Source organism: Carex rostrata, chromosome 3, assembly GCF_964058835.1.
Source record: "Carex rostrata chromosome 3, lpCarRost1.2, whole genome shotgun sequence".
NCBI lineage: Eukaryota > Viridiplantae > Streptophyta > Magnoliopsida > Poales > Cyperaceae > Carex > Carex rostrata.
Window position 1 is genome coordinate 5,796,444 of NC_135920.1, and position 18,567 is coordinate 5,815,010.

Below are 18,567 nucleotides of genomic sequence, written 5' to 3' on the forward strand. Positions count from 1 at the left end.
AAATGAACTTAATCTACCATACCATGCCCTAGGGGCTTGTTTGAGTCCATAGAGTGCTTTGGTGAGTCTATACACATGATTAGGAAATGTTGAATCAACAAAGCCTTGAGGTTGATTAACATATACCTCCTCATCTATGAATCCATTCAAGAATGCACTTTTAACATCCATTTGAAATAATTTGAAATTTTTGTTTGAGGCATATGCTAGAAGCATTCTAATGGATTCAAGACGAGCTACGGGTGCAAAGGTTTCTTCAAAGTCAATACCCTCTTGTTGTTTGTACCTTTGAGCTACCAATCTAGCTTTGTTGCGAATTACATTTCCATCTTCATCTTTTTTATTTCTAAAGACCCATTTGGTTCCAATAATCATTCTATCATTTGGCTTAGGTACAAGTTTCCAAACTTTGTTCCTTTCAAATTGAGCAAGTTCATCTTGCATGACACAAATCCAACTAGGGTCTACATTTGCATCTTTGAAATTTTTAGGTTCGATATGAGATACAAATGCACAATGACCAATCATTTGATTTAATTTGGATCTTGTTTTAACCATTTCCCTAGGATCACCAATTACATTAAAAAGATGATGAGATGGTACTTCCCTTAGGTCTTGGGGGATTTGGTACTCAATTCGTGGAGGTTGTATCTCTTCGGTTTGCATTCCTTCAACCATTGGATCCATCTCATTATTGGTTGCATCTTCAATTATTTGATCCGTCTCAATATTGTTGGTTGTATCCATTTCGGGTTGAGTTTGTTCGAGTTGATTCTTAATTGTGTCGGTTCTTGTCTCAACTTCATCTTGATCAAGAATTGGCACTTCAACACCTACAATCTCAATACCTTTCTCGACCTTTTGATTAGCACTTTCATCAAATTTAACATGCACGGATTCAATTACAATTCTTTGAGATGGAATATCATATAGGCTTTACTTGAATTTGAATACCCTACAAACATTCCCTCAATTGATTTAGAATCAAATTTAGTTACTTTGGGAGATTCATCAAGAACAAAGCATTTTGAACCAAATACTTTAAAATGAGATATCTTAGGCTTGTACCCTTTCCATAGCTCATATGGTGTTTTATTCAATATGGTCCTTATGCTTACGCGATTTACCACGTAACATGCCGTATTTACCGCCTCGGCCCACAAGTGTTTGGGTAAGGAGTATTCATTTAGCATGGTTCGGGCAAGCTCAACTAGGGTTCGGTTCTTCCTCTCAACTACCCCATTTTGTTGAGGTGTGCGAGGAGCCGAATACTCATGTTTGTATCCCCTTTTAGAGCAAAGTTGATCAAATTTTGCATTTTCAAATTCCCCCCCATGGTCGCTTCTAATCCTAATGATTTTTGACCCATTTTCATTTTCAACACGTTTGCAAAATTCAATGAAGTTGCTAATTGCTTCATCCTTGTGTTGTAGGAACAAAACCCAAGTAAAGCGACTATAGTCATCTACAATTACATATGCATATTTCTTCTTTGCTAAACTTGGTACACTTATTGGTCCAAATAAGTCCATATGTAATAATTGCAAAGGTTGATCGGTTGAAACCATATCCTTGGATTTAAAGCTACTTTTGGTTTGTTTACCTTGAACACATGCCTCACATAATCCTTCAAGTTCTAGTTTATGTGTTGGTAAACCACTCACAAGATCTAATTTCACTAACTTCCTAATGGTATCAATTGAAACATGACCTAATCTACGATGTCATAACCATGATCCATTAGATATGGCGCTTAGACATGTTTCACCGGAATCAAAGTGAGTAAAATACAAGTAATAAACATTTTTCTTTCGTTTACCCGAATAAATTAGAGCATCGTTCGAGGACCTAACTATGTGACACGCATTAGCATCAAATTTGGTATAATATCCCGAATCACATAGCTTACTTACACTAAGTAAGTTGTAATCTAATCCATCAACAAGATATACATTAGATATGGTCAAGTGTTGGTTACCAATTGAGCCTATACCAATAATAGACCTCTTTCTTTGATTATTTCCAAAGGTAACCGTACCTCCATCATATGGTTCTAAGAATTTAAAATTAGATTTGTCACCGGTCATATGGTGTGAGCATCCACTATCAATGATCCAAGCATTTTCCTTTTGATATGAAATCAAACACACCTACAAAGTATATATTAGTTATTATTGAGTTAGTAACTAACATATATCTTGTCTTTAATCTCCCCCTTTATGTTTGGCAATTATAATACTTTTAGGGGAGATTAAGTGTGAACCTAAGCTAGTATAGCTTTAGAAACCCAAACAACATTATGTTTGTTGTTTACATTCCTAAATCTACATTCTAAGGAAGTGTGGCCTAGTTTGCAACAATAGTTGCACATTGTAGTTGATTGCTTTTGAGTAGTAGAACCTTGTTTGAGAATGGATTGGTACTTCACTTCATGCAAACTACTCTTATTACTACCATGTGACCCATTTGCAACTTTAAATGCAACACTCTTGGTTTTGTTAGAATCAATTCTATTGTGATGTTGGGGAACATCTCTAGCTAAACCATTTCTTTGAGTTTGGTTTTGTAAAGCAATTTTATTTTTGAATTCATAAAACCATCCATCGGGTCCTTTGAAATATGTTTTGTTTGACCCTTTTGGATTAAGAGTGTTCCTATCACTATCTTTAGAAGCATTTTTGTTCTTGGAAATTCTTTTATTGTACTTGTACCTAAATGCATAATTTGGTGACTTTTGATCTTGTTTAGCATTTGAGGCATGAGAAGACTTCAATTTTGATGACTTCTTGTTCAAAGGAGTTAAACCCTTTTTAGTAAAAAAATTGATAAGTTGAATATTGTTCACAATTAAACTTTAGTTTGGCATTTGGAATACTTGAAGTTTGAGAATGTTCCCCTTTTTCTTTAGGGCCTTGCATGTGATTAGATTTAAGTGAGGATTTACCCTTCTCAAATCCAAGACCAACTCTATCATTTTTATAATAGGATTGATCATGTATCAACTTGCTCACATAATAGGAATCTAGACTAGTGACTTTTGATAATTCACTAGGAGATCTCAATGCCCGAATTTCGGTTTCTAAGGTTTGAACTTTAACTTTTAAAATGCCTATTTCACCTAAATGTGATGCTTTTAATTTTTTATTTTCAAGTTCTAACATGTCATTTTTAGCAATTAATTTTTGAATAATACCTTCCTTCTCAACCAAGGTTCTATTGGACTCATCAAGTAGTGATTTCAACCTAGAATTATTATCATCGTGCATTAGAATTTCATTTTTGAAAGTGCTTGCATCATTGGTGTCTAACCGATTTGTACTCAAGTCATTATTGATCTCGTTTGTGATTATACAATTTTCAATATCAATTTCACCACTATATTTTTCACTACCTTCATTTATAAATTCAAGTTCGGTCTCATAACCATCAAGACTAAAGGTTGAATGTACCTCACTAGCGAAGTTTGTTGAGGTGTTGACTCCATCATCTCCCTCCTTTGCATTCCTTGATTTAACAAGCTCCATGAGAAAGTTGATGGTTGTTTCATCGGTGATGTTCTTGCTAGCTATAATTGAATCTATGTCAATTTTCGAGGGATCTTCATCTACACTTGCCATCAATGCAAGGTTGATCTCCTCTTCATTCTCCGATTCCGTATCGGATTGTTCCGTCTCACTATCCGAGAACAAAGCTTGCATAGCTTTGGCTTTCTTCTTCTTGTACCCATCATACTTTTGTCTTGGTTTTCGATCTTGTTGTGCTTCGCCATCCGTGTTCTTCAATTGTGGAAATAGCTTGAAGCATGTTTGAATGGAATGCCCCTCTCTATGGCAAGCGAAACACATTACCCTTTTGTTCTTCTCTTCTCGTTCCTTGTTGTATTTTCTTTCAAAGTCAAGCATTCTTTGAAACATCTTGGATAAGAGAAGGGCATCCTTGGATGTTTCATGATCAATTTTGTTAATAAATTGATCATTTGAAAGACAGGTGTTTGAGGAGCTTGGAAAGTTTCGATTTTGTGCCGGAAAAGCTACGGTTTTGGACTTTGAGCTTTGCTTCAAATCACCGGATTGTCAAAGTTTTTCTTCAAAACTCTTAAAATGAGCATAGAGGTCATCCGATGTGAATGTGTCGTGCGTGCCTTGGATTGCCTCTAGAGCACTCACCAACCCGGACCATCTATCCCTCATGCGCATCACCCTCAATAGCTTTCCTACAAGTTTATTGTTAGAAAGTGGTTCTCCCAATTCGGTAAACTCATTTTGGATATGCATAAGTTTATTATACATATCCTCAATGCTTTCACCATCTTCAACCTTAAAGGTTTCAAATTTTGCTTCTAAACCAGTTATTTTGGTTCGTTTGATTTGGGTATTGCCTTCATACCGGTTTACAAGAGCATCCCACATTTCTTTCGCACTTGATGCACTACTAAAGAGTGAGGCTACCGATTCACTAACCAAATTGAATATGGCATTGGTTGCTAGGTCATTGTCTTTCTTGGTTTGTTTGGAATCGACGGTCTCAATTTTGGCATCGGTTGAACCCTTGATAGCTACACTTGCGTATGTTGGTGTACCCTTTTTCAACCACATACCACACCTCAAGGATATTCAAGTAATTAATCATGGTTTTCTTCCAATGCATGAAATTTTTGGTAGTAGTACCAAAAATTAGGGGTTCTTTCACGGATCTATAGGGTGTCATTTGTCAAGTTGATCTAATCTCCAATTAAGTGTGTCTTAATTCGAGTAACTTGCTCTGATACCACTTTGTTACACTTAGGGGCACCTCTAATTGCTCAAAAACTGAAATTAAAATTGCAATTGAAAGTAAAGAGATGAGTTTAGAGAAATTTGACACGCGGGGTGATAACGGAGTTCGGCAAAACAAAGGCCTACGTCTCCGGGGTTTCGCAACCTTGTGAGGTGCGCCTTTCTATTACCCAATACGAAAGGATTACAACTTGTGAACCGTTGAGCCCTTACACACCAAGCGGGAAGTCAAACGGCCAACTCAAAGAGATGAGAACAAGGTCTCGATTGTCTAGAAACACAAGAGAAACACTCAATAGATCACTCTAACCTAATCTATATCAAGATTAGTGAAGTAGGTTTGTTGCTTGAGGGATTTTAAAGTTTTAAGCTCTCACAACAATGGAGTAGGCTAAGCTCTCAGAAAATCATTTTTGAATTAATTAGGGTCGGCTGAGATTGTTTGGGAAGAGATCCCATCACTCTATTTATAGTGTCAGCTCAAAAATGAGCTGTTTGACATAAAACGTTACCAACGTTTTATGAAACGTTACCAACGTTTTATGAAACGTTACAACGTTTTATTCAAATGCGATTTTAGGATTTTAATTCTCTGACAGCTTAGTAAAACGTTACCAACGTTTTAACTTGTAAAAACTTGATCAAAATAGAAGTTATTTGAAGCTTTAAAACGTTACAACGTTTCTAGTTGGTACTGAACAACTGTGCTTCAGCAGTTCTGTAGTTGTTAAACGTTACAACGTTTGTATAACATTATGACGTTTATAAAACGTCACAACGTTTGTATAACGTTATAACGCTGTAACATAGTTTCTTCTTTTGATCAGTTTATTATTTCAGACCAATGTAAAACGTTACAACGTTTTATCCCATTTTAATCAACCTCATACATACTTTACCAAGTTTCTGATTTTACAATTTGTATTCTTAATAAAAGTCTTCGTGACTTCTTCAGTCCAAGCACATTATACTGCAGTTCTTACTTTTCTTGGACCTACATATTCTCAAAATAGAAGAAATCGTAAAATTCAATAATTGTATGTTTTTGCAAATTAGTCAAATAGACGTAAAAGATTATTGTACGAACAACAGCATTTTGTTCCATGAAATTTATGTTTATCTTTAGAAGTGTTCAAGAAGATGCTTTTGGTCTTGAACCATAGAACTCTATATGATGACAAACATAAATCTCTAAAATGTTCACAAACTTGGTTATTAGCATGGAACACTAATATACCATGATAAGTTTGTCATGTTGATTAAAGTACATTGTAGTTCTATAAATGTTGATAAAGGCTTATCATTTAATAACATGAGTATATGAAAGGTTTCATATATTGAACAGACCTAACGAATGAAAATATTATATGAGTTATGTTAGTGTCATTAATGTTAGTTTGTAATAATCTAGAAGTCAATAATACGATAAATTATCATAAAGCTTTGTTCATGAATTGAATGTTTATTTATATATCATTTTGTTGCCTTGAGTATTATTGAATTTATGGATCATTTCGAGTTCATGACTGAAATTGTGAAACTCCATAATATAGATGATATATACTCTTAAAAAGTCACTGACCAAGGTAATTAGCAGGAACACTAATTACCGCGATAAGGTTAGTATGTGGATTAAAAGATGGTTAAGTTTTACAAACCACCTGACACGAGATGTCATTTTAATCACATAGATACATGTTCTAGAAACATGGTATTTGACAGACCCCGAATGAAACATTAAATAGAATTGTGTTCGTGTCATTTATGTTTTCATTCAGTGTCACGTTCTACAGTATGAGGTATTTATCGTTCCCACTGAGAAATATGTATGTGTGATTGTTGTCCACCGCTGTCCGTAAAAAGCAGTCATAACGGTAGCTTTTCCATATGTATAGCTTAGCTGAGGAAGTGATAGTTTACCAAGAATACTATTTGTCCCTCGTATCTCTATACGAGCTATAGCATCACTGGGCCCCTTGATAGAGTAAGATTATCTGCTAGCGGTATAATTACAAGAGTAATTATATTTGATAATCTGCTCAAGATCAAGAAAAGATTAAGTTAGCAAGGATGACACACATCTACCTTGAAACTAATCTGATAGCTATGAGACAGAAGAACAGACACAAGTAAATTGTTTACTGGATCGTGATATTGTACAGTACAGCATCATCTGTGTAATTGGATGGTCATGATGTGTTGCCAGATGCCACCCATGATTATAGAAGTTAAAACGGTTTTAACTCTATTTACCAACATAACACAGATCCTATTGGGTCACACTATTGGGTCACACTATATAGGAGTTAATCGGAGAATCTTATTTTGATTGATTATAAATTGGTTATGATCAATGATAAGATGGTTATAATTAATTATACATGTTATAATTAAATTATAAATGTTATGTAAAAATAACAAGCAAAAACATTGGTTAATTTATAAACGTGTATGACACGTTGTATAAAAGTTAACCGGTTAATTTATAAATGTGCAGGACACATTGTATAAATTACCGAAACAACAACCGCAAGAAAAATATATATAATTATTCAGAATAATTATACAAATATTATTTGTGTTCGGGCCGAGGGCATTCGGATCTTTTCAGATTCGTCCTTATCCGCATGACATGTCATCGATCCTATCCAGATGACACGTCATCGACACCGAAACAAATAACCGAAAGAAAAATATATATATAATTGTTCAGAATAATTATACGAATATTATTTGTGTTCGGGCCGAGGGCATTCGGGTCTTTTCAGATTCGACCTTATCCGCATGACACGTCATTGATCCTATCCAGATGACATGTCATCAATCCTATCCACAAGGGCAAAATGGTCATTTCACACCTATGCCACCTTGCATGTGTAGAAGCATGGAGAAGAATGTGGAAGGGTGTGGAAGGGGTATTTTGGTCATTTCACATATAAAAGGATGAGGTGTCAATGGCATATCTTGTAAATAGGCCGAACTTGGAGGGCATTTTGGTCTTTTGCAACCGAATCTAAACACTATAAATAGGGGTGGAGGGGTAGAGAGAAAAATATATATATATATGCACATTCACATGTATCTTTTCGTGTAGAAACGAATCGGTATTTTCTCTCTTTCTCGGTTTCTCTCCCAAATAGTGTTTCGGTTGAGAAAAGAAAGTTATACGTAGTTGACGTATAATCTTGCGGGTTGTTGTGGAGAATATTTACGGGATTGATGAATAGTGTTTTACCGAATTTCGCGGTATGTCAGTTTTGCATATTGATGAAACTGAGCAACCGAAAATTCGTGTTTACGGGTTTTCGTCTTATTCCTGTGAATAGTGTTTTTGCAGAATTCCGCGGTTTATGATATTTCTGGCAGAAGAAATAAACCGCTCTCCGGTTAGTCCTGGTGGATAACCGATAGAGGTATCACACGTGTGATACTCCGAGTCGATTCCTTCCCTGGTGAGGCTCTACTCGCTCGGTCTGCATTCCAACTGTGATTTGGAAACAAGGTATAAATATGTTATATTAATCTATTTAATTTGTAAGTAGATTAAAGTTTTAGAAATCAATCATGGAGTAGATCTGTAAAAGGATTAAAAGGGTCCTTGCAATGAAAGACTTCAGAAGGAACTCTGCTTTGGTCTTTCCGGCATATCCCTTTTAATTCACGGCTTGAGTTAGAAGTAAAAAATTTTGTTTTACGTTCTTTCCGCAGCTTAAGCCTAAACTGGTTTTGGTTACCGCGAAACCCCAAAAGTGGTATCTAAAACCCAACAATTAATATTTTCATTGTGTCTCAGAATTCTAAGATATGAGATGTATTTCTTTTTCACATGAGAAATATATAATGTAATTAGTATTAAAAGCTGCTTATCATAAGTGGTGATAAAAATATTAGTTCCTTGTATATAACTTGTGCAGGAGAAAGTTATATGTCAATAGTATCATTGCCCCTCATTTATAATGAGTGATGATATTTTATGGGCCCCTTGGTAAAGTAGAATTATAATGCATTTAATATAACTGAAGTGCAGTTATATATTTATAATTTACTTAAGAGACCAAGAAACGAATATAATACAAAGATGACACGGTCCGACTTTGTATATTATTCATAATATCATGTGGCAAGGAATGGACACAAGTAATGTTATTTGTAACGTTACTTTAAAGGATCATGTATTGTAAAAAGGATACTTTACATCTATGTTATTTGGGTAACTATAATGTATAGCTAGAATACCGCTTATAGTTTATGGTAATAAAATGTTTTATGTCATTGCCAACATAACACAGATCCTCCATATAGGTCACACCAACTGAACGAGAAACAAGAAGGATATTTTATTTATATGATGTATATTGTTTCATATGACATGAAATAATATAGATGTAATAAATAAATATCATGACTGCTTAGAACGAAAATAAATTTATGAGAAGTGTGCATGTATATTATTTGGTATAATATGGTACGTATTATATAGTATAATATACATGACACATAATTAATAATGTGAAAAACATTATTATAACATAAGTTTATTAAAACCCAAAATGAATATGAGTTGAGGCAGTTACTGTAGCGCGCACTGTAGCAGCAGCTAGGGTTGTCTCTTTTAATAAAGAGAATTATACTAGGAAGGTTACACAATGGAAACCCTAGTATATTTGTATATAAGGAGAGGTAGAGAAGGTATTCCAGTAAGCAAGCAAGAAATTTTCTGAAAATTCATTTCCTTCTCTTCCTCTCCCTCCTAGCCGCCATTCTTCTTTCTCTCATATTATTGATTTCTCTAATGAAGAATTAGTAGGAGAACAAGAAGGGTTATTAACTAGGTTCTAAGCTTAGATTAGATTAAGACCTCTAGTAAGGTCTTTCTAATCCTTCTTTAGTTCAAGGTGAACACTAGGAGGCCGTTTCGACAAACGAAGGTATCCAAGAGATCTAGAAGAGAATTCGACTTCTCTCTATTTACCAAATTGATATTTGGTAGAGGTATATCCAAATCACCTTTAGTAGATAGATTTGTGATGAATGAATGAGTAGATATCCATTTGCATACATTTGAATTGCTTTAATAGAATTAGCATAATAAAGTAGATCCGTAGATGTTTGTAAGAGGGTCAAAATTTTGAATTTATCGCCTTGCCGCATCATGAAATCCTTCAAAAATAACCGATTGAGACCATATATTAAAAATCAGAATTTTAGAACCCTTGATCTTGACCAACACAAATCATGATATAATACCATTCATTGGATTGAATAAATTTAGAGCCTCCCTTGTAAATTAATATACTCTGCAATTATCTTGGTCGTCCGATCTAATCTAGCACGAATCCTGAAGCAGCCTTTTTAATAAACCCCTCTCCTTTCTCTCCTTCCCTCCTCTCCCTCTACCCGTGACAGACCCCCCCCCCCCTCCCCCAACCCGTCCCCTTCCTCTCTTCAGCGCCAACACCAAGGGGCTCCGCCCCCTCCCCTCTCCCGTCGCCGGCGAACCCACCAGACCCGCCCCCTTTCTCTCCTCTCTTCCTCTCTGTCCGTGAGAGCCCCAGCCCCCTCTCCCTCTCGTCTCTTCTATGCCAAAAACAGGGGCTCCGCCCCCTCCCCTTCCGCCGCTGCAACGGCCAGCCCGCCTCCGCCCCACTCTCTCCTCTCTTTCCTTCTCGGTCCGACCCACCAGACCCGCCAGAACCCCGCCCCCTCTCACTCTTTCCCGCTTCTCCTTCCCTCCCATGAAAACCCTAGAAATTAGGGTTCGGCTTGGTGCTGTCCCGGTGCTTGCTTGGTGCCGTTCTGGTGTTCGATTTTTCTGACAGCCGTTCTATTACCCTTCCTTTGTGCTTGCTCTAATCGGGTAAGCTTTAGCACCTTGTCTATTTTCTGTGATGGTGCTTTGAAAGTTGAATTTTACGGCTTGCTCGGGTTGTTGATTTTCCCGACAAGCCGATGCACTTGGCTGTGTTGCCGTGCTTTCTGACCTGTGCTTGCTCTGTCCCGATTCTGGTTGCCTTGACCTGTTGCCTTGCGTTGTTTGGCTGGGTGTTTGCCTCTGATTTGTTACTGGTCTGTTCTGTTTTGCTGGTTCGCTGTGTTGCCTTGCTTCCTGTTCTGTTTTGCTTGTTCGGTTGTTGTTTGGCCTGGTATGTTCTGTTTTGTTGGTCTGGTATATGCGTGTGGTGCTTGGACACTGGTTTACCAGTATATGGTTTACAAAGGGCCTTGTTGTTAATTTGTCAGAATTAGGGGTTGTTATTCTAATTACCCCTATGGTGTAAATAATTTTAAGAAAAGGGCCAAAGTGTAATACGGTGAAAGTTTATATAAGGGCCGACCATATATATATAAGTTTGGAATTGGACTTGAATTAAAATGATTATAAATGAGCCGAAAGGTATAAAAGAATTGACGAATTAAAAGATGGCTTTTGAAATTTAAGTTTTGATAATGTAACCGAATTAAACCAAGTATACGTATAATATAGGTGTAGGCTCGGTCGAGCAAGATATCGCGAGGTAATTCAAGACGCCCGATCCTTAAATTAAGCGATACGCTCGTCGTAATCAGGTGCGGGATTCTTGGACTTGTTTGATACTTTATTTTCAGGAATTAAACTGTTTATTCGTTTGTCATGTTGAATGCTTAATTGTTGCATATTTTGGAATTCATGCTGTATATTGATTCTTGCATAAATGAGAATGATTTGAATTGTTCGGTTAAGGTTATTTAGCATGTTGGGATGGTTATTATTTGATTAGTTCTATTAATTGTTCTTGATATGAATGAATCTGCCAGGCCGACCTGTTTAGGTGGCTGGATAAGGTGACGGTGACCTATCCGTTGACCTATGTTTATGAATTTGCCAGACCGACGTGTTTAGGTGGCTGGATAAGGTGACGCTGCTGACTTATGCGTTGACCTGTTATGAATTTGCCAGACCGACCTGTTTAGGTGGCTGGATGAGGTGACGCTGCTGACTTATGCGTTGACCTGTGATGAATTTGCCAGACCGACCTGTTTAGGTGGCTGGATAAGGTGACGGTGACCTATCCGTTGACCTGTTTAATGAATTGTGCAAGGCTGATAGCTGATTGTGATTCTATTTGAATGAAATTGCAAAGTTGAGCGGTATGGGTGACTTTGATTCTGTGTGATTGCATTTTTGTCAAAGTTGACATGTATAGGTGACTTTTAACCAGACCTTAGGAAATGGTTAAGCCAAACAGCTACAGATGGGTGTCAGATAAAAGGGTCCAGCTTGGTTGGCCATCTGTAGACGTCTGTAACCCTACAAATGTGGGTTTGATAAAGGTCCAGCTCGAAAGAACATCTGTAGTTGCTACAAGCCCTAATGAATCGAGTTAAGCCAAATATATGTTGTGTTTGAAATTCATCTTGGAAATTCCGTGAACTGTGTTTCAGGTTGATTAATTGTTGTCGAGCATTGGCATACTGTTATTTATGATTATATATATCTGTTTGCATTGTTATTGTTTGGGTTTCATTTTTGAATATGGAGTTTGATTGCAAGTCCAATAATCTAAACTGTGGCAAATTTCACACTGAGAATTTCATTCTCACCCCCTCCTTTTGGGTAATTTTCAGGTTTATTACACGGATACAGCAAATGAGGATATTGGCAATGCATATAAAAGATCCACTGCCTTGCGTGTATATGTGACCCTTGGTAAATATACGCGGCAGGCTGTCAGACCCCGGGATTTGGGGTGTGACATTGACTTTATACAAAATGAATTTCTAAATTTCTAAATTTTATATGTACACGTATTACTTGTAAAATAGATCAATTTCAAGATTTTAAATATGCTACGTTTGAACTCAACATAATAGATTTTAAAATTATACTCATCAAACTCTTTTGTAAGTACAAATCACCTAGCTTAGCTCATATTTGATAAATGGCTATTGATAAGAATTTCTTTCCGTTAATTCATCGGTTGAGGTATAGCGCGTATAGGGAGGAACCTTTATTTTTTTTAATAACATGTCGGATAAAGATATGTACCAGAACAATTTCATACCTATTTTTCAACAGATAATTAATAAATATAGAAGTATAAATTATGTTTTTTTAATAATTCATTTACTTATATCCTATTCTTATATTAAATACGTAGATATTCTAATCCACCAACGAATGCGATTAAAAGATGAATTCCAAATTGAATATCACCCCCGATCAAATAGTCTGTCTTCTTTTGATTTTATGCATCTTTTTTATTGATTGATAATTAATTGGTCATGTCTTCATTTTTTTCTACTTTGTTATATCATATAAGAAATCTTATTTGTCATTTAACGATCTCATTTAAGTAAATATAATTTTATTTCTCTATTTTAAGTAAAAATGCATATAAATCATATGAAGAGGATGATTTATAACAATAACAAGAAACATATATAATATGACAACAACAAATAATACAACTAATTCTAAAAAAAAATTTATTTTCTCTGATTTTCCGTTAAGCAACATAAAAAGAAAACTGATATGTACCGTTAAAAAGAAAGTTCATAGATATGTTATTAAAGAATGGACTTTACATTTGTATGAGAATAAGTTGGTCTATTTTTTATTGTTGAATATTTTTTTTGTTCTCTTTTAATATGTTTCCGTTGCAACAGGGACACAACACTAGTAATGTTTATAATAATCACATAATTGTTTTCACAATATTATATATATTTTATTTAAGTAGTAATTATCTATTGTTAAATAATGAGATCAATGGCTAAAGTGGGAACAATGACAAAATTAATACTAAAAATAGTTATGAAAAAAATCTTCATTTGATTTGTATTGTAATTGTTGACACTTCTAAATATGTTTGACTTTCCATTAAATTGAGCGTCTCACCCCCTTTCCCCTCCAGCTCCTGCATTCTTTTTTGTTTGTTTGCCTTAAATACTGTCAATACTATTTAAAACTTTTATTCTCAGGAAATTCATCTTTTCTTGATAATTATAATGCTCCTATCATGATAAAGCTATCACCATCTCTCTGGACCAAAAAGAAAAATGTAATTGTGAACATAATATATCAGTCAGAGCCAGGTCCATCGAGGCCACCGAACATGGAGGTCATGTCCTTGTTGCCTTGTTGGAACCCAGAGGCGGATCCATCTTTTAAGTGACTGGCTGTCAATTTATTCATTTAAAACAAAACTGTAATTATACAAAAAAATTTAAATTAATACTACACTGACTGTGAAATTGACCTTTACACGTAACATGAAAAATTTATATGATTGATCTTCATTTATATTTAATAGCTTGAAAGTCTAGCTCCACCTTTGTTGGAGCCGGTCATATTTTTCATGAAAGACTCGAGACCACCCACGCCGCCCATCTTCTTCAACACATGAGGCGACAGTGCCTTGCCCTTCATCTTGCTCATGATCTTAGCAAGCCGCTTGTACTCCTTGATCATTTCCATCACATCCTGCACTTTGTGGCCCGAACCGCGCGCTATGCGCATAATGCGTGACTCACTCAACTTCGGGTTTGTGCTGTCTAGCTCTGCAATTTTGGACAGATAGTTGCCACATTTAATAATTTGCTTTAGAGACTCGTCTAGACTACCTTCTTTAGGAATAGGGCATTTTATAATATTAAACTGACTTCCGAATGATAATTTTGTACAACTAAATACTAAATACTTCAACAACAAAAAATGGACGAATATTTCATACTCAAATAACTTACAAAACATATATAGTAACTACCCAAAGAACATGCCCCTACCATCAGAGATAGCACCACACATCCTAAGAGTGTTACTATAATAATCAGATATTATTAAAAACTCATTAGGGCTATGGAAAAGAGTCATTACCAGCATTAGTCATGGAGTCCATCATAATCATGTATCGCTTCATCATGGCCTGGTTTTCCTTCTCATGACCTTTAGGCATCAATTCTTGTTTAAACCCAGGTAACATGGAAAGCACCTGAAACAAAAATGTTCAACTGAGGAATACAAATCAAGCAAAACAAAAACCAAGTTTCCTACCAGAAAGTTCATACAAGCTTTCAAAACATCTGAGCATTTAAATTGAAAAGTAAATTACCTGATCAATTGGCCCCATTTTCATAATGCTCTGGAACAGCTCATACATGTGTCTAAGAGTAAAGGTCCCTTCAGATAGTTTTTGAACAAGCTCTGGTTGTTGATCTGTTGGCACAACTTCATGAATTTTGTCCATTAATCCAGACAAATCTCCCATACCTACATAGAAAAATATAATGTTAACAAAGGAGAAAACAAGAAAAACGGAGGAAAGAGAGGAAATAATAACTCTCAGTACTAATACTTTACCCAAAAGGCGTCTAACAAAAGGTTTGACATCAAAAATTTCAAATTCATCCATGTGCTCTCCTGTGCCAATAAATATCACTGGACTTTTTGTAGCTGCAACTCTGCAAGTAATTCCAACAGTCAGGAAAACCATAAAAGAGTTAGATAATAAATCAACAACATACCAACTTTAATTTTTGCAGCAAATCATCTTTTGATAGTATTCAGAAAACCATGAGCATTAAGTTATAATTATGGCTTTGCATATCCAAATATATTTGTTTTTGCTATTTTTTCCGCTTAATTATGTGCAAACAATAGCATCCAAAAAGCCATGACATACAAAGTGAATTGGTAAACAGGCCGAAGTTAAACACTAACAAACAAGAGACAAATATTATAGGTTAATAGCACAGCACAAAACAAAGCCTCAAAAAATTACACAAACCAACTTAACCACTTACGCACTAAGAGCACCGCCACCTTTCGCATGGCCATCCATTTTTGTGACAATCACAGCTCCAACCGCCACACTTTGTTTGAATGCTTGTGCCTGATCAAAGGCCGCCTGACCAATACTGCTGTCCATGACAAATATTACAAGATCAGGTTTCTGCCAACAAATTAGAAAATAAATGTCAGTGTTTGCTTTGCTTCATGATTTTTTTCCCTGAAGGAAAGGAAAATTAGAGAAACACTAAAGAGCATCGTCTTGTAAAAGGTTTGTTGGAAAATAGTAGCTTTTCTTTTGGTATAATCATAGGATATGAATCTGTTTCATAGGTTTTGCAAAGAAAAGAAGTCCGTCTTAAAGCAGAGTAAAACAGGGCCTATGAAAGGTACCATGCACTCTTTTAGGAAAAAAATCCTTCATAATTTCATTTTTCCATCGGTATCTTGTTTTGTTAAGTTGCACACTCTCTTGTGTAGCCAAATAAGTCCATAGCATATTTGTTTAATTCAAGGATTAAATTCAATATTTGAAAAATTGCACAATTAGCTCATATTTCAGGCAACGTGTGTTCATTGACATAATATAATAAGTACATCATACCATCATATTCACAACCATACACACATGCCCACTTAAGTCGGTTAAATCATAATTTTACAACCTAGACGGATATACCTCAAACTAACACAATTTAGCCATATCTATTTTCTAATCTATCCTTAAAACAAGTGTTAAAAGATCAGTTAAAGCCATTTCTGCTGTAACCCAGTTAAAATAACTCTACATTACCTGATCCATACGCAACCAGATTGATTATTACTATAATGATCTCTCACTTAATATGTTAGGTTAATAACTAGGTGAAGTCAGCTGAAATTATATCTATACCGTAGCTTCTGAGACTTGCCGCATTTCTTCAAACAACGCAACTTCTTGCTTATGTCGACCACTAGTATCCACAATAACAAGATCACAGTTTTCTTTCTTGAATCTTTCCACACCCTCAACAGCAATTTTCACAGGATCTGATTCCATGTAACTGTAAATAATGCAGATAAAAAAGAAGAAGAAAAAAAAAACTCTAGTCAAATCAATGTCTTCAATGTTGGTCAAGGTTGAAAACCCAGCAAAAAGCCTGCCCATGGCTAACCTGAGCAGTACAGTAACAGTGCAGTATTGAAGCAGCACATTGTACTTTCTTTTGGTTTTCCTTGTTTATATATTGAATATAAGCATCAAAGACTCTAATTAGCCTTAATTAAGCATTTCCAAAACAACAATACAACGGAGATGAATTGCGATTCAACCACTATGGACCAAGTTTACAATCAGCACAGATCGGCACCAGACTTGACTGAAAAATGGAACCGATGCTGAAGATTAAGTTCATATACTATTTTGTGCTTAAGAGATAGACAAGTAGCAAACCTGCCATAGAAAGGAATTTTAGCTTTAGTGGCATTCTGTTTTAGCTGATCAAAAGCACCAGCTCTGAACGTATCAGCGCATACCAATGCCGGCTTCCATCCCTTCTTTTGATGATAATGTGCATATTTTGTACAAGTTGTAGTCTTTCCAGAACCTTATAAATCACAAAACGTGAACACATTAGTGACAGCTTAATAAAGTGTAAAAAGAACTCACATTAGATCAGTAACCAATTCAACAGCATATATCCCAAACAAAACAAATTCAGGAAAACATCCGAAAGAAATGGAGCAGCTATTTGTAAGATAAAACAAACGCTCTATAATGCAAGTTTTACTCTTTATGATATTATCAGGTTTACTGGTAATAAATTCAGAATTCTATTTGTTCACTAGGAATAAACATTTAATGTAAAATATTATAAAACAGTAGATGAAAGTGTATAAAACAATTACCTTGTAAACCAACAAACATGACAACACTAGTCTTCCCCTTCTTTGGAGTGAATGATGGTTTACTGGGGTCAAGCATCTTACAGAGTTCATTAAAAACCGCCTAAGAAGTGCAGGATATAAAAACTTAGATTTGAACCAATTAGTTTACGTAGGCAGGTATGCAAAATAGTCATGGTCGATACAAATAAGAAAATCTAGTTTGTTTATTAAGCTTTATTTAATCTAACAGAGTTCAGTTTGAATGACTCAAAACCAAATTACATCATCAAAGTATGAAAATTTTCCTTTAAAGGACTATTCCAATATAGTTTTCTTTCATAACCAACAATACTAAAGGAAATTCACCCAATTAATCATTCACAAAACACTTTTTCAAGACTACAACTGGAAAATTTATGCTCAAATTACCCAATATTTTTTTGTTTATAAACCAAATTGAACAATGTAATAAAATATCCCAATTAAAGATCTAATCGAATACATATTTCCTCAATTTAAAGATAATCATCACCGACCTGCTGGATGATTCTTCGCTTGTTGTGTCCTGCCGCCAGGTCATCAAAATTAACTATTTTCTTAATATTCGTTTGCATGTCTCTCACCATACGGAATTGTACATCGGCTTGAAGCAATGCACGAGAGATCTCGTTCAAGCATTCATTCAACACCTTCTCATCGATCAACATCGTGTTGCTCATCTGTTGCAACGCGCTGGATATGCTCCCGCCAAGCTGTGCGAGCACCATGGTTGATACTTGATACTTGTTTAGTTGTCTGGAGAGACCGTTTCTTTCTTTCGGGGAAGGTGAAGAATTACACGGATGGTCTTATATTCGATCTTAAAGTTTCTTCTATAATTTATACAAGAGATTGGCTAATGTTCTTTCATAAATCATAAGCACTTCGCTTAAATACTTTTGAGTTAAATTTACATATTTTATATTTAAAACGTGGATTTAAATAGTTAAATAGTTTGGTAATTATATCCAAAACTTGTAAAATAGTAACTTTTACTATTTTTAAAATTTGTTTACTATTTTTATGAGTTCTGAAAGATGACTCTATTTGACATATAAATATTATTTTTTTTCTGTTATTTTTAGGCAATCATTAAAAAATCATCGAAAATAGTAAAAA

At 35.3% G+C, this 18,567-nt stretch overlaps 1 protein-coding gene across 1 annotated transcript; it reads right to left on the reverse strand.

The window, feature by feature from the left end:
* Positions 1 to 13,990: 13,990 nt before the first annotated feature.
* Positions 13,991 to 18,252, reverse strand: LOC144551113 (signal recognition particle subunit SRP54 2-like). Its single transcript, XM_078298924.1, has 9 exons — positions 17,946 to 18,252; positions 17,431 to 17,530; positions 16,976 to 17,129; positions 16,436 to 16,586; positions 15,558 to 15,706; positions 15,115 to 15,215; positions 14,867 to 15,024; positions 14,632 to 14,746; positions 13,991 to 14,315 (listed from the first exon to the last, which is right to left on the reverse strand). Exons 1-9 carry the CDS (start codon positions 18,174 to 18,176, stop codon positions 14,062 to 14,064), a joined length of 1,413 nt encoding a protein of 470 aa, XP_078155050.1. The 5' UTR covers positions 18,177 to 18,252; the 3' UTR covers positions 13,991 to 14,061.
* Positions 18,253 to 18,567: the final 315 nt, after the last annotated feature.